At 40.7% G+C, this 24,507-nt stretch overlaps 2 protein-coding genes across 2 annotated transcripts; both read right to left on the bottom strand.

The window, feature by feature from the left end:
• Positions 1–1,055: 1,055 nt before the first annotated feature.
• On the bottom strand, positions 1,056–23,569 carry LOC128585938 (cystathionine gamma-lyase-like). Its single transcript, XM_053591354.1, has 12 exons — positions 23,256–23,569; positions 20,394–20,475; positions 17,767–17,862; positions 15,810–15,919; positions 12,994–13,125; positions 8,954–9,011; positions 8,471–8,548; positions 7,215–7,367; positions 5,744–5,865; positions 4,384–4,436; positions 1,862–2,000; positions 1,056–1,630 (listed from the first exon to the last, which is right to left on the bottom strand). The coding sequence occupies exons 1-12, from the start codon at positions 23,421–23,423 to the stop codon at positions 1,604–1,606; spliced, it is 1,218 nt and encodes a 405-aa protein (XP_053447329.1). The 5' UTR covers positions 23,424–23,569; the 3' UTR covers positions 1,056–1,603.
• On the bottom strand, positions 19,727–20,400 carry LOC128585939 (ATP synthase-coupling factor 6, mitochondrial-like). Its single transcript, XM_053591355.1, has one exon. The coding sequence runs from the start codon at positions 20,189–20,191 to the stop codon at positions 19,865–19,867; it is 327 nt and encodes a 108-aa protein (XP_053447330.1). The 5' UTR covers positions 20,192–20,400; the 3' UTR covers positions 19,727–19,864.
• Positions 23,570–24,507: the final 938 nt, after the last annotated feature.

Here is a 24,507-nt window from a genome sequence, read left to right as displayed (position 1 = left end):
GGTCGTTGGCACAGCATCCCTACACGAGTGGTGGGTCTCCTTGCCCACGTGGTCCTTCACGCACAGAATCACTTTCATGCTACTATTTCATTCAATTCTGTACGTCTGTTTCCCCTAATTATCACCCCCCAAAACAAAAGTCCACTGCAAGTCCAGGTGAGCCTGCAGTGAAGAGAAAGGTGATCACTACAGAAAAAGATGTAGAAATAAGAATTTGGAGAAAGGCCAGACACCATGGTCCACGGGGAGAGCATTAGGCTTCCATTGCCAGGCTGTCAGGACAATTATGAAGGATAAAGTAACAAAGGGAGCTCTCCAATGAAAGCCTCACCTATTACTCAGCATCTTAGTGGATTAATTATTGAAATGGAAAGGTTATTACTCATGAGGTTAGGAGATCAAAATAGGCACAACATTCTTCTAGCCGAGACTTGCTACAACCTTAGGTTATCATTAAACTTCAGTGTTATTTTTTGTAATTTCTCTTATCTCCCATCTAATGTTTAGTTTGAGCTTGTTTTTTATATTTTGATTGAATTAAAAGAAAAAGCATAATGGTTTCTGTAACTTATTATTATAGCACAAGAGTGTTATTGTCTTAGGCAGTATTATTACCACACATGAGCCATTAGAGTATTACCACGCATGCATTGTTCATCAGGCATCCAGGCTACACACAAATCTGGCCTAAAGATATTCTCAGGAATGAATATCTTCGGTATCCAGGATCACCTGTATTTGTCTTCTTGTGTATTGATAATGTCTGACTATGCACTTAACTATAAAAAAATGTTTTAAATATACGTTCTTTAGCATCACCATATTTACCATTTCAGATAAAAATACAAAATATATAGTATTTCTCTGTATAAAAGTGGCCTTTAACCTGCCAAGTATAGAATATAACTAAGCTGCAAACACTGTGATTTGGGAATGACAGGTATTTAATTCAATGTCTAAAACTCAACACGAGAGAGTAAGACTCTAAGAGCAATGTCGGGAATTGAAAGGACCCAGGGACACGGGTTCATGTCACATGATTTACAAATGTCACAATGGGATGCATTTGATAATAAGATTTATTTGTAAAATATATTAAGTACAACCTTAAAACAGTGGAATTTCACAGATTTTTCAACTATGTGATTATTGGCTGAGGTAATTAAAACTAAACCATTGCTTTCAATGCTTTTTTCAACAATGTGCAAAAATTACACTTAATTTCAGAACGGTCATTTAATATTTTACTTTCTTCACAAAATACCAAAAATGGATTGCCATTATACTGTATGATCAAAATAAGCCTTAGACTAGGCCAAAAAGAACATTATCCTTCAAAACAGCACAAGTCTCAACTCCTTCAGAGGCAAATGAATAGCAAAATCAACAAAAAGATCTTAGGAGAATTAACCTGTCAAGCAAGACAAGATTTGCAGAAAACTGTTGTTAACAGGGATAGTCTCTGGAAAGTCACAGTTGCGAAAAGTAATGAAGTGCCTTAAAATTTCACTTGAAAATTTTGTGAAAGCTCATTAATTGTCCATTACATTCTACAGAAGATTCATCTTCTCAGGAAGCAGCTTCTAATCGCCGTTCTGGAGTACTATTTAAGACTTCCCCTTGGAGGGTGCTGCAACACAGGGCACAGGAAAAAGATGTCATCAAACCTACAGGCAAAACCCTCGCCTCCTTGAGAGGCGTTTCTGCACACTAACACCTTTAACTCTACGCTTAGCTGACTTCCCTGTACTCACACGCCCTGCCTACAGCAGGAAGACAAACCCTCAGAGTTCACAGCGACACCACTCTTTGTAAATGCAGAGATGCCCACCCCCCAGATTAGACACACAGTGAGACTCACTGCTGCCTTCAGAGCTTGGTCTAGATCCTCCAGGAGATCCTTTTCATCCTCCAAGCCCACGGAGAGTCGAATCATTGTGTCAGTAATTCCAAGGAGATCTCTGTCCTTCTTCGGCACAGATGAGTGGGTCATGACAGTCCTGGAGGGAGGCGTGAGCACATCTTTGTTCGCTAGGTTATGTCACAGGAGACACATTTCTCCAAATATCGCATTTTTCAGACCCATATAATTTTTCACAGGCAAAAAAAAATGAGAAATTATAAAATTTATCTATTCGAATCATGATTTTGCATGAAAACCAAGACTTTTTTAACCCTGTTTATACGTTGGTAAGGGAACCTAGATCCTGACACTGAGGCGCCTGCCCGGCACGCCCAGGCTGGAGGGAAGGCTCAGCCTCCAGTGGGTGGATTTCAGCACCTGCCTGAAGGAGGCTTCGGCCAGAAGTGATGCCCTCTGACCAACCTGCCGGACACCGACTGAGAAGAGGTCTCTTGGACCAGAAGCCGACCAGAATTAATTTTCTCTGCTGGCTGGATCAATCTGGAACTGCACCTTTTGAGGCCCTGCAGGGAAAGACACCCAGGAGTGCTGGCAGCTGACAAGCCAGGCCGCGAGCGCCAAGCATTGATGACCCCGGCATAGAACCCAGGGCACAGGGGCCTTCAAGAGCTTCCCAGACCACCTGGCAGCTCATCACCTTCATCAACATGAGTGAGCCTAGTGAAGCCCCTAGCATGCGCCAGGCACTGCAGTCAGTTCTGGGAAGCCACAGAATGAGATAATTTCTTGACACTCTGTGACAATGCGAGAGTGAAAAACTATGACAATTCACAAAGAAAAATGGTACAGAGAATACCGAACACGTATGGACAAAAAGACTGCCAGGGAGGGAGAATCCCCGTGGGCTGAGGCACTTCGGAGAAGAAGCTCACAGTCTCGCTCACCCCGGTGTGCGAACTGCAGCTGACACGCTTCCTTTCCCTGCACACCACCAGGAAACTCAGGGTCACCCTGCTTTCTCCTGTCTTACTTCAGTCCCATGGAAAGATAATCTCAGTCGTGACTTGACTAAACAGCTACCTCCTTTTATCACTCTGATGAAGCTTCTATACACAAACATCCTCTTTAAAATGCTCTGCCCAGGAAGATCCAACTCTATCCATCCCCCACTGTCTATGAAAAATTGTCTTCCATGAACCTGTCCCTGGTGCCAAAAAAGGTTGGGGACCGTTGTTTCAAGGCCATAAAACTTTAAACAAATTCCTAAATAAATCAGGAGAGGTCTGATTTTAAGAATAGAGTCCTAAAGTAATACACATTTCACTACGTGGAAAAATAAACTAATTTTATAAACTTAGTGTGCCCTCTGCTGTATCAAGTCATACTAGCAGGCGTCTCCTGCAAAGACTAACAAAAAAGCTACCTGTCATACAGATTATTTCAAATCTTCACTTGGGCATCATGTGTATTTGAATGGTATGAGATTGCCCGAATCTCCCCCTAAACAATATACTATGATGAGAAAGCAGAGAATCGGCCTGAACTTGGGTAATCCCGACATTCCTCAACACAGTGCTGCCAAGACAAGTTACTCCGTAAATGTCTATGAAAAGGAAAACACAGACACGACCGTGTGCATCTAGTACAGTTAAAGTTAGCAGGTGACGAGGGTGACCTGCCCTCACAATAATCACAATACGTGGTCCCAGCAGCACACGGAGAGGCAAGACGAGAATGCTCGGTGGGACAGGGAATCAACACGGGATCATCATCAATGTCATTTTACAGATGAAAAAATGGAAGCTCCTTGGTTAAGGAATTGGGGGGAAAGGCCTCAACTCCAGATCCAGGCTCCAGTACATCCCCTCACTGTTCCGGATGCAAAGCCAAGGATGAAGTGGCCCTGTGTGCATGTGTGACATCTGAATAAACCAACTAAACTGTCTGTAAAATACGCTGTGGACTGCGTGACCTCAGGCTGCTTCCTGTTCCAGTATCCTGGAGAGCTTTGATAAAACTGGATGGATTGATCGGGTGAAACAATAAAAGCCTAGAGTACCAAGTTGGAGTTTGGACTCACCTGCAGATAACACGCAGCTAGGAGAGGTTTATCCCACAGGACAGAGAACAGTGGAACTGACAGTTCCGTCAGAGACACATTCTCTGTTTCCCAGGGAGTCCTGAAAACAGCCCGTCCACCACAGTCTCCAGTCCCCCTTCCAAGGCCGATCCAAAGAGCAAAGGCCCAGGCCCAGGGCCCAGGGACCCTAGAGCACAGTCACCGCTGGAATCTTTCAGGCAGGGCAAGGAAGGAGTCAGCATGTGGGAGGGCACAGCCTGCTGAGAGGCAGCCCCCTCTAGAGCTCACCCGGGTAGAGTCCATTCTGATGAGTTAGCACCATGATACTCTTACTGCTAAATATCTTGACATATCCCTGACTTTCCCGTACTCCTCCCCCAAACAGTCGTTAAAGCTGACATCAAATTTAAAATGCTCAGAAAAACAGAAATATACTTACGGAAGCTCAGCAAGACTCTCGCAACCTCCCAAGCTGTTAGCCAGAGTGAATAACTATAGCAAACAAAATGTAAACTAAGTTTTTTTATTAAAATAAAAATACTAAAATCTAAAAAAAATATTTTCAATAAAGTGGCCCTGCAAGAAACTCAGAAGAAAAATGAGAATGAAGTCTATAACAGTGATTCCACCAGTTAGGCGTATTATGTTTAAACTATAAAGCATTAAACACCCGATCCAAGTGAAACGCCCGTATTTTCATAATTTGTTCCTACACTTAAGAAATACTTAACATGAGCTTTAAAACTTCAAAATTATTATATTTGAAACCTATCTCAGTCATTACTTAAGTAAAGAAAATTTCTAAATGTCTGCCTAGATCTATAAACTTATTCGTTTCCATGTATCGCTTGTTAAATATAGCCATTTAACGCATTACTAACACAGGAAGAAAAATCACTCAGGTCTGTATTTAGTGTTAAGTGTCATTAAATGTTACAAATGTTTTCAAAATTATTCTCATAACTGTACTAAATTAGGGTCCCCACAGGAGGGCTTTGACTAACCTGTCAGGTTTCTACTTATTAGCTCTGCAGCATTTAAACTCTATGAGTTTAAGCCATGTCCAGTGTATGAAGTTCCATAGGTCTCTCTTCCAAAACCTCCTCCCTCTGTGACAATTAAGCAAAGGCCTCCTGCCCCCTCACCCCCGCTGGGAGGCGCAGGGTTTGGAAAGCTGTTGGCACAATGGATTTCAGAACAGCCTTTGTGCAGTGCACTAACAACACACTACTTTGAGTTTTCACCTGTTTCATCTGAAAAAGGGAATTACTTTTAGACAAACGGGCACACCAATGCATTAAAACAGTCCATCCCTCTCAAACTGATTGTAGTATGTGGAGAGCTAAGCAGATGAACATACTTAGATGTCTGCCACTGTGCCCTTGTACACAGTGCATTTCATGATGGAGGTTTAAAGGTGTGTGACCTGCAGGGACAGACTGTCGCCTGGGTTGGGTAGAAGTGAGTGATAGTCAACGGTCTTACCCCACAACTTCAGAAGAGATTTTCTTTTCTTTTTTTTTTTTTTAGAGACAGTTTTATTTTATTGCCCTTGGTAGAGTGCCGTGGCGTCACAGCTCACAGCAACCTCCAACTCCTGGGCTTAGTCGATTCTCTAGCCTCAGCCTTCCAAGTAGCTGGGACTACAGGCACCTACCAGAATACCCAGCTATTTTATGTTGTTGTTGCTGCAGTTTGGCTGAGGCCGGGTTCGAACCTGCCACCGTCATTATATGGGGCCGGTGCCCTGCCCAATGAGCCACAGGTGCCAACCCTTAGCAGCAGTTTTTAAAGCTTACATTTAGGTTCTTGAGGAAAGTCTCCGCATGCTGGAGAGTGCCCTTGATATAAAACGTGACCATCCCCGTGCAGCCTGAGCACTGACGCTTTCCCAACTCATGCTGAGGATGAGAGGGCAGCCCTGGAATCATAAGGCACAATAAAATCTTATTTTAGGGTCTCAAATGTCACTGGGAAGGAAAATTTAATTGTCCACTTAAAGAAATGGCAAATGAGCCTAATATTGAGCTTTATGCCAGCCTCACCTCTGACTACCGCGTGGGCCCCTGCTCCCCTCTCCAGCTTCAGACTGACCTGTGGTGCCTTCCCCAGCTTTTTTTTTGGGGGGTGGGGGGGTGGAGGCAGTTTTTGACAGGGGCTGGATTCGAACCACCACCTCCGGCATATGAGACCGGTGTCCTACTCTGTTGGGCCACAGGCACCGCCCTTCCCAGCTTTCTTTATGCCAGCGCCACTGCACTTCCTCTCAGGACCTTTGCACGTGCCGTCCCTGTAACTAGACTCCCTTGTTAATTGCATCCTTCTGTAGCTTCTTGCTCACTATCTGTCCATCCGCCACATTAGCTGCTGGAGGACAAATCCATTTCCTTCCTCAATAATCGGTTCCCAGGACCTTGCACAAAGCCTGGCCCATAGTTGGCAAGGATTGGAATGAACACATGTTGAATAAATCTGAGTGCCTTGCCAAGCTCTTGTAACAAACACTGCCCATTCTTCAATCACATGGCTCAAAGCTCTTCTCCCTCCATCCAAAATATACACCTGTCGACAGTTCCTTACGAAGAATACAAGCAGGGCATTTAATCTCATACGTGTTTCTGCTTTGATCTGTCTACATTCTTTGGGGCTGGTCTTAATTCTCCTGTACACCCAAGACTACCTAGCTAGATACCTTTCTTAAGACCACCCAGCTTAAAAGATTGGTAAAATAAATTCACGGAGTAGCATGTAAGTCTGCTAACTCCACTTGGGCATTTCCAGATGCTGAGAGAGATGAAGGAATTAAGGAAAAAAAAAAAAAAGAGAGAGAGACACTCAGGGGGATTTTCGCACATAAATATTCAAGTCTCAGTTGGAACAAACCCCGATCAGATTATAGTTGGAGCCAGTGCAGCAGAGCAGACTGACAAAATTATAGAAAATCAGCCGAAAAGTCCAATGTGGCAACCTTTGAAAAGGTAGACGCAAACCTTTGAACTAAAGACCATCACAGGAACATCTACCACACAGGACCGATTCCCTAATGTCTAAGCTTCCACTACCCTGTGGGCAACAGGAGATACAGATCAGGTCCCTCTTCTTTCCAGTGGACCCTCCACAGAGAAAGCCGCATGGCAGGACCAAAAATAAACCAACATAAAGATGAATGAGATTACCTAACCTAGAAATAAATATTACCCACACAGGGTGCTCGGGATACTGCTGAAGTCCTGATATGAGCATGTCTGCTTAGAAATCCAATTAACATACCAGGATAAATGACCTTTTCTACCCGAGGATTAGATTCCAGGAACCGGGCAACTGCCATCCCATTTTGGAAATGCTTCTCCATTCGGACGTGGAGCGTCTTCAGACCTCGATTGCACAGGTAACAGTCAAAGGGAGATGGAACTGCTCCAAGAGCTACAAGATGAACATGTGCTGGGTTAGTCTGAAGACAGGCGGGGGGCCCAGAACTTTCTCTGGCGTGTCTCTTTCATTACAGTGACTCGGAGAAGCTGCGCAGCTGAGTGCTGGGGGCAAGTCATGCAGGGGAAATGTCTCAAATCAGGAGCGTGAGAATGAACCAGAAATACGCCTAGTAAAATTTACTGTCAAATGAGGAGAAATGAATGTCTTCAAAGCTAAGTATAAAGATAATGATATGAACTTTGTGAAGATGAAGAAAAATAGTCCTTTGTATGAGTTTAATGAAATGAGAGAATGCCCAGGGGTTAATCTTATATTCCTCTGAAACATTATTATAATATACAGAGAAAAATAGCAGCTGAACTCCTGTCATTACTGAGTGTCCCGCCAGCGTTCTGTGCGGCCGTGGTGTGAAGCAGCCAGGCCCTTCGCAGGCCTCTGGACACCTGCCTCATTCCTGCTCTCGATACAGGAAAGCAGAGTCATCAGGCAGTAAGGTTGGGCTTCTGTCCTCAGAGTCTCCTTCCCTTACTTCGACAGCTATTTCCTAAAAGAGTATTTTCATTCCTATGTTTTTATCTCATCTGTCAAACTGCCATGGTTAAATCCTAATCCATACTTGAGGCACATCGAGCCGTACAAACAGAAAATGCATTCTTAACAGCTATCTGTTGAAAAACACCAGTTTATACCCAAAGTGCTCTTTAAAATCAACCATTATTCCAGATATAAAAAGTAGAGTATATGAATCCCCTCCTTTCAAATGTTTTTTGACAAAAAGAAAAAAATCCAGTAAGTCTTAAAACTAAAAATTCACTTAGGCCTTTCTGTAGTATGATTAAAATCAGCACTGACATGAAAATAACAACTCATTCCTGTGCTGTGCCATAAAGCTTGCTATACTATAGCTATGTTGTTTTTATAACCCAATGGTTTTTTTTTTCTACTTTCATCTAAAGATCAAATTCTTTTCCCTCTATTTCTAATTTTTTCATATAGTATTAGAATGCTGTCACTTCACCACATTTAGTGAGACTACAAATGCCAAATGGAGTCTCCTAGAGCATAGTAGGGAACCTGGACCTGCTGAGACTCACAGTTCTGTAAGAAGCGAAGCCTGTCATGGAGGCTCTCAGAGTTCACGGACACCAAGCCCAGCAAAACATCAGAGTGGCCTAAAACAAAACAAAAGCATTTACATTAAAAACAATTCATGTTAGTTTTTTATTTTATAATTTCTAAACCATGACCTCCACTTGGAAACGCTCTCAGGTAAAACATACCTACCACAATAGAATAAAAATCATATAAAAACTAAGTATTTCTTGTTCAGGAAGTCAGCAGGATAAAACCACAGTATTTTACAATGAATTTTAATCTTCTTCTCATAACTCATGAACATTGTTTTGTCCGATATTAATGAAATCTCACATTTCATCAAAGTGCAATTTTTTTCTTTCCACATAAGTCACAGAAAAAAAACCTACTGAACCATAGAAGAAAAGATGGAAAAGTCAAGGCCTGTGCTATTCTCACCAGCCCAGGACAGACACTCAGAGCGCAGACTGTACGTGCCTTACCGTTCATGTACTTGGTTGCAGAGTACATGCAAATATCAGCTCCCAGAGCCAAAGGCCTCTGAAAGAAAAAAGTGTTTTGTTTTTAATGACAAATCATTTCAGAATATGCTTCTTTACCTGCCTGTTTGCAACTGTAAATTCCATCCTAATAATAAGCAGTACTAACTTTGTAAAAATATGTACATTTTAAGTTTTTCCAGGATCGCTGATATTAACTTCCACTTGCCTCTCTCCCACCAAATAAAAATATGAATTCTTAGAACCAGTATTCAATTTCAAGGCATAAATTGTGTGGAAACAGCAGACAGATCCAGGTCAACATGTCTCCAGGATCTATTTCTTTATAGCAGTTGCAGACTGGTCCACGAATCTATTACCTACAGCAGATACATTGGTATTTTATTACTCATTAACCTCATAAAATAATTGACATAAACATTCAGCAATTTTTATGTCAAGTAAGTATAAACTAATCTGCTTAGACTTTACAACCCTCAACCCCCACGATATATGCTATCACTGTTCACACTTGGCTCATCTTGATCTGACTCCTGATTGCTGTTATTACACAGTCAGCCCTCCCTATCCATGGGTTTCACATCCATGGTTTCAGCCAACCATGGACTAAAAATATTTGAGAAAAAAATTAAGAGCTGTGTCAGTACTAAACTTGGACAGCCTTTTTCTCCTTGTCATTATTCCCTAAACAATACAGTGTAACAATTACAGCACTTACATTGTATTAGGTTATTATAAGAAATCTAGAGATGATGTAAAGTACACAGGAGGTTGTGTATAGGTTATATGCTAATATGTTTTCTATAAAAGACTTGAGCATCTGTAGATTTCAGTATATTCTAGGTTCCTGGAACCAGCTGCTCCATGATACCAACGGATAACTGTACTAATTTTGTCATGTGTAAAGTCACTATAAAGAAATTTGTTTGGACTGTTTTCTCCTACCTAATTTTCCTGAAAATTAATCTTTTCATTTTTTTGTTATGTTTTTCTTTTACTATTATTATTTGATGGATCCTCGTACATATTTATGGACCATAATGTTTTCAGACATGTATATGCTATGCAATAACTGAACCAGGGTAATCAGCAGATCCATCACCTCGAGGCTTTATCCATTCTCTGTGGTGAGAGAGAGCATTTAAAAATCCTCCTTCTTATCCCTTTTGAGATACACGATACTTTATTGTTAACCCTGCTTACTCTTCCGTGCAATAGAGCAGCAAAGCTGACCCCTCCTCTCTGACCGTCAATGCTGACCACTCTCCCCTGCCCCTGCCAGTCTCTGGGACCTTTGTTCCAGTTACTACTTCTGAAAGATTCCACATAGCATCAGATCATGAAGTACTTGTCTTTCCATCCCTAGCTTTTTACACTTAATATGATATCTTCCAGATGTTTCCTTTAGTCTTAAAATGCCTTTGTTCACAGTGAGAGTTAAAGTTATAATCAACTCGCCTGTTAACAATGTACGATCAACGTCTTTCAATTTACATGTTCTTCAGCAGAAACTGTAGGTGTGTGTTTTACCCTCACTAGAGTTGTGTAGACATTGGAAGATGTGAGTGCAGGCGGCTATGGACCTTTTCATCTAGGGTGTTTCAACAACAGGACGTTTAGCGTAAGGTGGTGCCAAAGCTCTCTCTGCGTATGTGTTTGCTTGTCCTTTGCTAGGGTGAGGGGCTCAAGCAGACGAGGTCTCAGGGCCCTTCTACTGCTGATGTTCTGTAAACTCTGTGGCCAGTAGAGAAGGAAAAACAAACACCAACCACAAACAACTGTTCATCTCATTTTTAAAGTGCTAAGAACCATGCTAAATATTTGACATAACCAAGTGAAACATTGTATAAAGAACTTTACCTAACTGAATAACATTAGTACCTTTGGCTCCGATTGTATAGAGGAGGAAAAGGGACTAAGAAAAATGAGATAGAGCCCTCAGATTAAAGAGCCAGGACTCACACCCGGACTGCCCGATTCCAGAGACGCTGCTCTGAATCTGCGTGCAGGTGTGAGCACGTTACCTGCTGTGAGACTTGTAGAAGACCCAGAAACAGAAGGCAGGTAGGAGAGAGTAGGTCTGTTTTCATAAAGGTTAGACTATGAGAGGATGTTTTCAGCAGGAAATTTGATTTGTGGAAACAATATATGTGGCTGTTTGGGGATGGTAAGATTCTGATTAATTTAACTGAATCGGACACAAATTGAAATAAAGCAAAATCCAATCCTTCACCTGAAGAACATTACATGGGCTCCTAAAAAATGGAAAAACTGGACCTATGTTAGTAAAGGTAGTAGAGGATGAGGTCCAGGCCTGATGAGTAATCTGGGTGGGGCCAGGCTAAAAAAAATTCATGCAGTCTTTTGGGGAGTAGATAGGATTCACCGTGGCTTGGTGAAAGCCATCCTACACTGTATTAACTGGCCTAATGAGGTGGCGTATGGGTGAAGGAGTTGGCACAAAGAATCCTACACTGAAAATCCTGGGAGAAACATGATGCCAGGAATTTTAGGTTGGAAACAGAACAGTTACATGATACAAGCAGCAGCCAAAAATATAGTGTGAGCCAAAGGCATACGGCCCATGCAGCTACGTGAATGCAATGTGGCCAGGAAAGGAAAATAAACCCTGATCGTGCCCTCACATAAGAACAGGTTTATGGAAGCTCCCCAAGGAGTCACTCTATCACATGGGGACAGCAGCCTGGGGCAACTTTAGGGACCCAAAACCAAAGGGGGCAAATATAAACAATTGAACCTCCAAAGATCTGCCTGATTGAGGAGCTGGAGGCAGCAAGCTGGGTTCCAAGAACCCTGCAGATGGAGATGAGCCTCAGGAAGTGTGCTGAGTGTGACAGGACAGGAGCGGGGAGAAAGGGCAGGGGAAGGCAACTCCTGACAAGGACAGAAAGCAGAGCTGGGTCCCTCGCAAAAGGGGACAGAGAACCTGTGGGAAAAGGGCAGACAGCAGGTCACTTAGAGGTCCCAAGAGGATCTCCCAAGAAATGTAATACAGAACAGAGGAAGAACCCGGAGAAAAAAGGGAAGGAACGACGGGTGTCTGAGACGGTTGGGCTTAGGGGGAAGATGGGTGTAGAGGAAGGCGGGAAAGAGATGGTTTAGAGGGTGATGCTGTGGGGTGAATGTTTGTACTCCCCCAAATCCAGTGTTGAATCTAATCCCCACTCTGATGATATTAGGAGGTGATCAGGTCACCTCAAGAACGGGATTAGTGCCCCGAGGAAAGAGGCCCAGACAGCTGTCTTGTTTCCTCCCCATGTGGGGACACAGCAAGAAAGTGCCACCCGAGAACCAGAGAGCAGCCCTCGCCAGACACCGGGTCTGCTGCGCCTTGCTCTGGGCTGCCCGGCCTCCAGGACAGGGAGACATACATGTCTGTCTATAAGCCACCCAGTTTAAGGTATTTTATTGTAGGAGCCAAAAAACTAATATAAGAGCAATATATTTATGCAAAATATAAATAAATATATCGTGTAAAACAAGCCATGATTCATAACACAAGTTAAAGATATAGAGGTCCAGGCATAGTTTCTGTGGTGCTAAAGGAAGAAAAACCAGAAAGAAAAAGGAAATGGAGAAATCTGTGTGACATACAGTGAGATGTCATTGAGGACAGTCTCCCCCCCAGTGTGTGTAAGAACACATGGGATGTGACTAAACTACAATATGCCTGGTCTGTCACCAACACCTAACAAGTCCCTACTGTGCGTTTGGCAAGGGCAGATACGATCACATAATAAAGCCATGTTCTCAGAGTTCACACATCCGAAGAGAACCGGAAAGCTATAATAGAGACTACATTCATAAAATTAAAAGTATTATTATAAGACACTAACATAGTTTTGAGAAGATATTAACTAATCATGGAAAAAGTTAAAATTTATTGTCCAATAAATATGATTTCTATGAGTTTCATCATAATTTCAATGTAAGTCTCTCCTTTCCCAATTACCCATATGTTTGGTCTACTAATCATGCCAAAATAATTTATTTTCCTTTACCTGGAAATACGGCGACATAAAAGTGTTATCCACAACCAAGATAATGTCTCCATGCTTATGGACAATATGTGCACAGGCTTCAATGTCCATCATCTTCAGGCTGGGGTTCGTGGGGGTTTCGAGCCAAACAAGCTAAAATCATTTGGTAAATACAATAATTTATAAAAATATTCTTCAACATATATCTCATACATTGTAGCAACCTGGATAACTGCTATGTAATGGAAATTCATGGATGATGAAGTTGAAAGGTTCAAATGTGAATCCTCACCTCTCCTACAATTTCTGAGAGGCCACAGCTAAGTAACTTATCCTCTTCATTGATATGATGGGCTGTTAATACTTACAGAGCTATTGTAAGTATCAAATAAGATAATGTACGTTTAAGCAAAAAAAAGTGCTAAAGTTAATTATTCTAACTATTTTCCAAAGACATAGTTCAGCATCTAGAAATTTGGTTCTCAAAGTTAAATAACACAGGCTATGTAAGAATACATCCCATAATTTTCATTAAAAAGATTTCTCCCTATGATGCCAAAAAAACTTTATTTTATTTATTTATTATTTCAAATTTCAGATTAATATAAGGGTACATACAACTAGGTTATATTGTTTTCATTTGTTTGGTAAACTCCAACTTGTATTTCAAAAATATCTTTAATATGAACTTAAATAATGCCGAATGAACTAGAAACTATAGATACCTGTGGCTTTTAGAAGAACATGGGCTTTAGACTGAAGGATAAAAATGACAGAAAACGTAGTTATAGTTCCCTTTAAAAACAGATAATATGGGGCGGCACCTGTGGGCTCAGTGAGTAGGGCCTCGGCCCCATATACTGAGGGTGGTGGGTTCAAACCCGGCCCCGGCCAAACTGCAACAAAAAAATAGCCAGGCATTGTGGTGGGCACCTGTAGTCCCAGCTACTCAGGAGGCTGAGGCAAGAGAATCGCCTAAGCCCAAAAGCTAGATGTTGCTGTGAGCTGTGACACCAAGGTACTCTACTGAAGGCAATAAAGTGAGACTCTCTAAAAAAAAAAAAAAAAATGAGAGAGAGAGAGATAATATGATATTTATCTGTATAGCTCAAAAAAACCTACCACAATTCAGTCATAAATAGATGGTAGATGCTTTCGATAGTTACTGAAAATGCCAGGGAGTCTTATTTGTTGAACAAGATGCCACTGCATTGAGTTACATTATCTGCAGCTTTCTTTTTAAAAGGACTAATGATTCTTTTTCTTACTACAAAGTATTTAAATGGGCTGGTTTAACAATCTTCGTACTCTAGAGCCTTCCTATGGAACAGGTAAGGTACTTAAACTAATTCATATTCTATAAAAATCTTGAATTATTTAAAAATTTATAAAAATTATTCCTGGTAAGCCTTATTATTCTTAGTGATAATAAAAAAAATTAAAATTAAAAATATGCTTATTTATCTACTATAAACAAAGGGGGTTTAACATAGTCCTAAAAATTTTACTATAAATGATGAGCTTCATATTTCAGGGGGAAAAAATGTACTAATTCAAGTAAGTAAAGAGCCACTATATTAAGTTATGGTGACAAGACTTAATATACTTATGATCTGCTTTCCTCCCTGAGAAAGACTAGACCAGCTATTTTAACGTGTCTCTTCCCTCAAGCAAGATTAAAAAAAATAATAATTTCCTTTGAAAACAATCCTTAATCACCAAAAGTTTACCCCGTGTTAATCTTCAAAGTAAATTATATGTACATGAAAAGATGTTCATTTTTTAACATTTACTGCAACAAAGTCTTGGGTACAACTCTAAACTTTCAATCATTAGCAAAAAGTCGGAAAAGGTTGAATACTGTGTAAAAGGCACCTGCCTTTCTTATACTTATGCAGAATTTAAATGAGATCACAAAAAAGAACGTCACATTTGCCCTTCACCCGGGCACAAAACACCTTCGGTAGCACACAAGCTTCCCAGGATGGAGGCTAAAGCTTGATTATGGCCCATTCTCTACTTCTATTATTTTTGCCAGTATTCTTCACAGCACTGAAAAAGGTCCCTAGTTTACAGTGTTGGAGGTTGGCAAGCTTCCGTTCCCATGATGCAATCTCTATAATGACTTCTGGTGTCAATACTAGCTTGATCGTGCAACTGAAAATTGTGTACCCCTGCATAGAAATTTTTTAATAATTACCATGTATCTAAGTTGGGTACTAAGTATTTCATATGCATTATCTCTTTTAATTCTCACAATCACCTTTTCAAAAAGTAGATACAATAATCACCATTTTGCCAATGAGGAAATGGAGACTTAAATTAAATAATTTGCTGAGGTAACACAACAAGTGCAGGTTATCCCAAAGTCACCATCATAGGAAAATTAACTCACATTCCATTTAAAAATGTAATTAATATTACATTTTATATCCTATCATATTTTATATTTTTAATATTCTAGTATTTATATATAAACGTGTAGAGAAATATTTTGTAAAATTTTATAGTAAGTATTTTTTAAATAAAGGTACATGTCTTTACACACATTTTCCCTATGTGTGTATGGAACTTATGGGACCCGATGTATAATACTATACAATTCTATATAATATAGAATTAGAATTTGAATTACATTCCAGAATTAACCTACCTAACCATTGTGGTATAATGCCTGGCAGATGCCAAACCTATCTTAATCTTGGTGATATTTCCAGTGGTTTCCAATAAAATTTATTATTTGATATAATTTAAATTTCAGCCTCTAGTAAGCAGAAATGATGAAAATAAAACATCAAACAAAGAAAATGTACAGAACCAAAAACTATTTGAGTTACCTTGGTTTCTGGTGTAATTGCTGCCTCCAGCAATTTGGTTTTGGAACAATCAACAAAAGAAATCTTTAATCCAAATTGAGATGCTATCTGCCTGAAGTACACAATCGTACCTGGGCAGGACAGAATGAGATCAAAGGGAAAGAACATTATATGAAGAAATGTTTGCTCCTTACAGGTATAAACAGTTGAGAAATACAAGGAACTCTCAGTCACCAATAAAATGCAACTAAAGGCAATATAATAGAGGATAATAAGGCTTGGACTTAATTTTTTTTCTTTTCTTTTTGGTTCAGGTACTTAGAAGACGAAGGGTTTGGACTTTAAACTTAAGGCCCAAGAGTTACATAAAACACACTTGATATTCACAAAAAGAGGCATGGCACAAACAATGCTTCTCAAAACACTCATTCTATGCACTTCAAACGGTGAGTGGCACGCTCCCTGAAACATCAGTATCATTTTGAACAATTTCATTCTAGTATTCAAACCTAAAATAAATCAACTAACATCAATGAAATGTTCAATGAATTTTTCAATTTAATTATGCTTTGGTCAAAGAAAAGAACTGAGCACCTGCACTTTCTCAGTCACTTCTGTGTGGCTCTGAAAGCTTCAACAGACAAATGAGACCATGTAAATCAAACTACTTGATTTTCACAGTGAAAGAAGAGAAATCATTCAACTTAGAATAATTTTTTTATAAATATTGTTCTGAATTTGATTTTTATATAGACCAATTTGATGGAAAAATAGCTTTTTTTTTTTTTTTCTGTAGTTTTTGGCCAGGGCTGAGTTTGAACCCGCCACTTCCAGCATATGGGGCTGGCACCCTACTCCTTTCAGACAAAGGCGCTACCCAAAAAATAAGCATCATTGATAAGCCAACAGAAAACAAGGAAACCACTCTATAATCAAAGATAAATTAGACTTTTGATATTAGGTTGACCAACCGTAGGAAATATAAGGTTGAAAAAAATATATACAGTATTCTTAAAAATCAACAATTTTCAGGATTTAGTACCTGTATTTGCCATGAGGTTTTTGTAATGCATGAATAAAAGTAATTAAAGGTTTCAGATTTCTAAAATTTCAATTCAGCAAATCGTTATAAGGACCAAGATAAAATGTAAAGCACTGTGCAGATTTCTGAAGGATAAAATGATTACTAAAAGGAACTTTTTCCTTCGAAGAATTTAGATGTTTTGTTCAGACAGGAAATATATAAAATGATAATAATACCCTAGAAATCATTTTAATTATCTGGAAGCAAGTGGAACATATGCAAACGTATATCTACAAAATTCAGTGCTGTTGTTTTGAACACAAAAATCAGTGCTGCTTAAAAGTGAGAGCAAGTCCGTCTCCTTCCCCACTCACCCACTGTAAACAGCTAACAATTTATCTCTTTAGAATGGAAGTTCTTAAATTTGGATTCATGAAGAGGCTTCAAGGGGTAAATCTATCAGACCCCTATAACTAAAATGTGAATACTAGGTGAAGTCTCTTGAGTGGAAGGGGTCCACAGCTTTTGACAAAACTTCAAGTTTCCCTGAAACAAAAAACTAAAATAAAAGGGGGAAGGGGAGAGGTAAGGTTCTTTGAGTTATAGTTCATCTTCATTGCAGGTAAAAATTTTAAATTATTAGAACACTCTCTCTAAACATTAGCTTCTCTAGAGCAGAATATTTCTGAAAGTTGATCAGGTCCTATATGCTCTTTCTAACAGTTTAAATATAATTCTAATTAAACAATCTTTCTTATAAGCAGTTCTAAGAGCATGGACCCTAGGTGTTTATGCTCTTCCTTTACCAAACCTGAGACCATGTGGAGGTGTCCATTACACCTTTAAAAGATAACAAATAATCCATAATACTGACTACATTTTAATATAACTCAGGGCTCATTTCATTATTTTTAAAATACCACTTGACACAGTATGAGGGGAGGGGTTACCTACCTCCAAATACATCGTCCATGCATATAATTTGGTCTCCTGCTTTTAAAAGATGGGCAATAGTCAGAATGGCTGATGTACCCGAAGCAAAGGCCAAACCTAAAATAAAAATCAAGTTAGAGTAAACTGAAAACTCAGACCTGTAGGTTAAAACATCAGTCCCCAACCTCCAGGCCCCAGCCTGGTACCATCAGTGGCCTGTTAGGAAACAGGTGGCACAGCATGAGATAAGCGAGGCTTCCTCTGTGGTTACAGCCACCCGGGCTCTGCCTCCTGTCACATCAGCTCAGGCATTAGATTCTCACAGGAGGAGAAGCCGTGGGTTGTGTGCTCCTTACGAGAATCTAACGCCTGAGGATGTAAGGTGGAGCTGAGGACACATGAGCAACACACTTCCTGCGTCATGCATTGCCCCTAGATGAGACCCTCTAGTTGTGGGAAAACAAGCTCTGGGATCCCACTGATTGGGTATTAAGGTGTGGTGTATAATTATTTCATTATATATTATGACGTAATAATAATAGAAATCAAGTGCACAATAAATATAATGAGCTTGGATTATCCCCAAATCATCCTCTCTCCCTCCCCCATTTGTGGAAAAATTGTCTTATTTGGAAGCAGTCTCTGGTGCCAAAAAGGTTGTGGACTGCTGGGCTAAAAAACACCTGCAGTATTTATGGGCTTTACTTGATGTGCCCCGTCTCTGCTGACAGGACAGCCTTCACGGCTGAATTGCCAAAATCCTCTGCTTAATATTACAAAATCCCCCTTTCTATTTGAAGACTAAAGTATCTGACTACAAAAGGTAGCTGTGCCTGTAATCCTAACACTTTGAGAGGCCACGGTGAGAAAATCCCTTGGGGCTATGAGTTCAAGACTAGCCTGAGTAACATAGCAAGATCTCATCTCTACACAAAATACAAAAGTTAGCCAGGTGTGATGGTAAACTCCTGTGATCTTAGACACTCCAGAAGATGAAATGGGAGATCGCCGGAGCCCAGGAGATTGTGGTTGCAATGATCTTTGATGATGCCACTGCACTCCAGCCAGCAAACAGAGTGAGACCCAGTGTAAAAAAAAAAGATATCTGTATAATAAAAAATATATATGTAGGCAGATACTTTTTGTGTTACATTAATTCTGTCTTGGTTATAAAATTTTCTAAAATACTTGAAATAATTCTTTATAAAAATCTGAGATAAAAGGCCTATTGCCATTTAATTATGGTTTAAAAATATCAAAATAAAAGTTTTTAAATATAAGGAATAGAGCAAAGATATTATTACTTTGTTAATTATATGGAAACACAATTCAGCAAGTATTTTAACGAAACTCAAAACCAGACCTGACGTCTGTCTGATAAATTTAATCCTGATGGATACATAAGATTTTTATTTTCTATTCCCTCTCCTATCCTTATTTAGTATCATTTATATAAAAAAATACAAAGGAGACTTAACAGCAATCCACTCCCTTCATGGAAAAAAAAGGTTCAAGGAGTTAATCTTTAATCTCTGAGAGCACATTGTCATGGGCTATTGGCTACCGCAAAAAGACCTTGGTGCTATTTGGAGGCACAAATTATCAGATGAATAAACCAGAGCATAAAAAATGTGCATATTCTCATAGGTAGCTACTCCAGAGGGTGAGGCAGGAAGACGCTTGTGCCCAGGAGATTGTGGTTGCGCGGTGAGCAAAGATGATGCCACAGCACTTCTCCAGCAAACAGAGACCCAGTTTCAAAAAAAAAAGGAGAGAGATAATATCTTTAAGATAAAAAATATATAATGTAGGCAGACATTCACCATAGTAAATAATTGCACATATGCATGTTATAGCAAAGGAGGGAGTTTGGGCCAAGAATTGCAAGTCATAGTAAAATAAGAATTCTGACGACCAAATCTTTATTTCTTTACAGTTCTGTATTCTGTGCCCCCTTTGATTTTTTCTTTCTTTTTTTTTCCAATACCCCCCAATAATTTATTTGGAATCAGAATTAAAAGAACACTTGAGAGCCGTAAAATGTATGTCTGTTTTGAAACTTCTGATCAGTTGTACAACTAATCCAGGCAAACTGCCAAATTGATTTTACTTTATTTCTTCAGGCCTGGGGTTTCTTGATGGCTTCAAATTTGGGATCTTCAAATTTGAAGGCAGGGAAAGTATTCATGTCTGCTTTACCATACATTTGCTTAAGCTTAAAAAGCTCCCTATCCAGGTCTTGCTGATACTCTGGGCCAGCATCAACAGGGGCCCCAGATGTCTGTTGCTTAGATCTGTATTCTCTAATCTTGTCCACGAAGAGTTTTTGTAAAGGATCAAGTTCCTTATTAAATGCCACTGCTGTCACACCAATGTTTCTCAGAAAATGGACTGAGACTGCAGATGGAATGACAGAGGAGAACCTGAAGAGCCTCTGAAGAATCATGGTGAATCTATGTTACGGACGGGAAGCGTCCCGGAGGTAGTCTGCGAGCTGACGGCTGTCCCCTTTGATTTTTTCTTTTCATCTTTAATTTAAATGTTTTTCTTTTGTTTTCTTTTTCTTTTTTGACTTCCCCTGTAAAGTCATATAATTTTCTTGGTACATTTTAAGATGGAGTCTAGACTGTGAAACAAAAACCACTTACAGTACTTTGCCCCATCCAAGGTTGCCACTGCTTTTTCCAAGCAATTCCTAGTGGGATTTCCAGAGCGGCTATAATCAAAACCCTGAAGAAAAGAAGTTACAGTTAATTCTAAGACATTTACTATTCGAGTCCTAGGGTAGACATCTCCAGACTGTGTGTTCATCCTACTTAATAATGGTCTATTCTTCAGTCAGGGTGAGTCTGGCCATTAGAGGTCTGAAGTCAAACTCCGTTAGAATTCTCTGTCTGCCACTTATGAGCTGCATGCCAACAGGTAAATCACTCAGCATTTCCAAGAGTCATTCTCAATTTCTGTAAAATGGGAATAAAATACAGATATCTAGTTCATAAAATTATTGTGAGGATAAAGTTAAGTGTCACATGTCCTTGACTGGAGTGACATTTCTGATGTCTCTAGTTGCTTTTGGAGATAACAGTTAAAACCTAGGAGTGATCTTTATGAAATCTGCTAGATATTCAGAGGGATCAACTGTCATCAACCACACCAGTGGCCAGATCCAATAGATACTGCGACGCTCTACCCAGGGACTATCTCCACCAAGAAGACAATTTCTGCCCCCCAAATCTATGATTTCATACCCAGCCAATTAGCAGTCCTAGTCCCTAGCCTTTTGTTCACCAAATTATTTCTAAAAATCTTAGCCCCCAAATTCTCAAGGAGATGGATTTGAAAAGTTACTCTCATCTACTCACGCAGCACCTTCAATATTAAACTTTCTCTGCGACGACACCTGCTGTCTCAGTATGTTGGCCTCTATCTGGGCATCAGGCAATAGACCTGTCTGATTGAGTGATAACAATTTTATTTAATCCTTATAACTTGCTTTCAGAATGTGAAGATAAATATTATAATACCTACGGAGTCAAAGCCAGAATTTAAACCTAGCATTTAAACACTGATTAAAAGCCTATAGTGTCTCTCCCTGTCTCCGTTAGCACATCACAAAACACAACCACTTTTTCCACCTTTGTTTCTGATTGAGAAGCTCCCAGTATTGGTAACAATGATTTTTAAAAGTTTTGTTGCTGTGTCTCCTTGTTGTTGCCACGCTGACCAGCGTATTTCCCAGGGCTCCAAGATACTCTCTCCACTCCTCACCATAGCTGCCTTACTATGACCTGCAGCTGTTCCCACCGGACAGAAAATAATGCTTGGATTCATGTGACTCCTGCCACAGAAAGGCACCTCATGTTTCCATAAATATTCACTGCAGATATTTAACTTTATAGAAGGTAAAGAAGCATAGTTCAGTGTCAAAGTGCCTTACCCATTCAATGGCTATTCAATGGAACTGGACTTGGATGTTTCTCATTCAGTTCTTCAAATTCCCTTTAGAGGAATAAGCTGATTTTTGAAAAGGTATTAAGCACAGTCTTTTGTATTTAACCACCTCTGCCACATTTCTGAAAAGATTTAATTCTTAATATCACACCTGAATGGTTTTTATTGAAAAAAATTCCAAAGCTTGGGCAGCCAGGCATTCACTAGACCCTACACCAAGAACAAACCATATGCATGAAGAGAGGTGAAGTACACATGTAGACTCCAAAATACAGTAGCTAAGAGTATGCTAAACCAGTTGTAGGTCTGCCCTTAGAATTCTACCTCACAAAACCAAGGGCAAAGTCTATAAAAAATCTCCTTGGCTAATAGGAGCATAATAATATACTTCAGTAGTTTTCAAAGCATAATAAGGTTTTGGACCTACAAAGGTCAACTAATTTCTTGGAAACCTCCGCAACTTTTAAATTCCCCAAGATCCATCAAGTATGACATTGGAAGGACAAAGCTATGTGATTAACAAAGCTTTTTCCCCCAGGCTTTACATGGCCAGTTACTTTTCCTGTTATAACAGGTATTTAACATCTGTCTTGCCCACTGACTTGGTTGCTGTGAGGATTACATGGAAATAGCATAAATGTGAATATCGTGAAAACCAAACTACTGTTGAGTTATTATTATGTACCAAACAGCTTTACATACATCTCAACAACTCACTTGGTAGGTACTATTATTATCCCCATTTATACAAGATCAACCTGAGGCTCGGATAGGTTAAGTAACATGCTCAAGCTCTCCCAGGTCAGAAGAGACAGTGTCAGAATTTAGACCATTGGACTGTGCTCTTAATCACTAAGCCCCACTGCTGAAATGATGCAGTGAGTTAAATTCCCACTAACATTAGTGGGCTAATAGCACAGTGCAGCCTGGCACCTTAGTGTAGGGTTCTAGAGCAGGGTAAGGATTCTAGCTCCACCACTTAGTAGCCTTGGGCTAGTTACTTAACATTCCCAAATCTCACCTAATCTATCAGTTCAGAAGGGGGTTGTTGTTAGAAGTCATGGGGGTCCTCAAAGTACAGCCCGGGGGCCACATGAGGCAGTGTGATTGTATTTGTTCCCGTTTTGTTTTTTTACTCCAAAATAAGATATGTGCAGTGGTGTGTAGGAATTTGTTCATAGTGTTTTTTTTTTAACTACAGTCTGGCCTTCCAAAGGTCTGAGGGACTGTGAACTGGCCCCCTGTTTAAAAAGTCTGAGGACCTCTGTGAGGGTGCCAAAACAATGTATACACATTTTAAGAAAGGAAAAAACTGTATTAAATTCTTAATACTCAAGTCCTTTGATTTCTGCAATTACAAGAGGTGCTGAATTTGACTTGTATTCACCTTTTGTTATTCATATATAGAGTATTACAATACAAACCTTTACTGCAAAAATTATTAGTGTTGCTTTCCTCGTTTATAAGTCATCTTATAAATTACTTATGGCCCATTTTAATGAATAAGCCATATCTCCTTCCTGCCCAACTCTTGACTGCCCCAGACAGACCCAGCTCACCGAGTGCTGGCCCGGCGCCCCCTGCTTGAACGTGGTGGACAGGGAGATGGGAGGCACCACAGCCCGGGAGGTCCATTGATCCGGATCCTGGCCGGCGTGGATGGCCTGCGTGGCGAAATGCTGGAAGCAAGGCAGGAAACCATCAAAGGAGGCATCTTTTTTCTGCATGCTGACGGCGGAAAAAAGGAGACCGGAAAAAGGCGAAGATAGACTTAGGAGATTGGCGGCTGGAGAGAGGCAGAGGGATCGGGCGAAACGGGGTAGAGTCACGGGGGAAGAGGCGACAGCGAGCGCACCAAGCAGGTCTTCCCGACTCCCGGGCTGAGACTTTATTCACCGGCTGGAGGAGGTGATCGCCGCGGGGCGGGGCCAGCGCGGGCCAATGAGCGACGACCCGACGCGGGCCCCGCAGCTCATTGGCTGGCAGCAGAGGCGTTGCCTGGCGCGTCCCCGCTGCCGCCTTTTCCGGGACTCTCAGTGGAGGAAGCTGAGGCTGCTGGATCCACCGCAGTGAGTCCCTGCGGGCGGAATTCCTGAGCGCCGGCCCGGGGGCAGCGGTCGGGCTGGCTGCTGTGAGGTTTGTATAAACTCGGGGTGGGGTTCGCCCGAGTCTGGAGAAAGACTGGCTTAGTGTTGAAAGCGAACAAAGGTGAACAGGCCACACAAACAGCCCCTCTTCCCGCAGCCCAGGCCCCTGACCCTGCCCTTGGTCCAGCCATAACGCGGACTTGGGCTAACAGTGTCCCAAAGCCCAAACTTCGGCTTGCTTTCTCATTAATCTCAAATACAAATACACTGATTGAAACATAAGAGAGAATCGTGTTTTCCTTAAACAGAGAAGCTGCTGCAGTGAGGATGCTGCAACTTTGGCAGCTTCCTAAGAGCTGCTCAATCTGGGGCCTGTTCAAAGTTCACTATCTTCTTTTCCAGTACAGTGAGAACCTCTTCCTGAGGAGAAAGAGAGTGTGGCTTTGAAAAACTTTCCGGAGCCTCACATGCTTACAGAAAATGTTTTCATTGTCACACAATTAGCAGCAAAGTCCTTGTAGGAAAAAGCAGCCCCACGTCACAATTCACCCCTCACCAGCACCCAGGCCTCTATTGTCACAAGGATCACTCCCTTCAGAACAAACAACAAAAATCTCCTTGTCTCCTGAACAATACAGATGTGACCTACTTACTGTTGTGACTACTTTCTCCCACTAAGAACTTTAGGAATATTTCTGTCCTGCAGAATATCAGTTGAAGATTT

This window comes from Nycticebus coucang, chromosome 5 (assembly GCF_027406575.1).
Source record: "Nycticebus coucang isolate mNycCou1 chromosome 5, mNycCou1.pri, whole genome shotgun sequence".
Classification (NCBI taxonomy): domain Eukaryota; kingdom Metazoa; phylum Chordata; class Mammalia; order Primates; family Lorisidae; genus Nycticebus; species Nycticebus coucang.
This window is presented reverse-complemented; position numbering and strand designations above follow the sequence as displayed.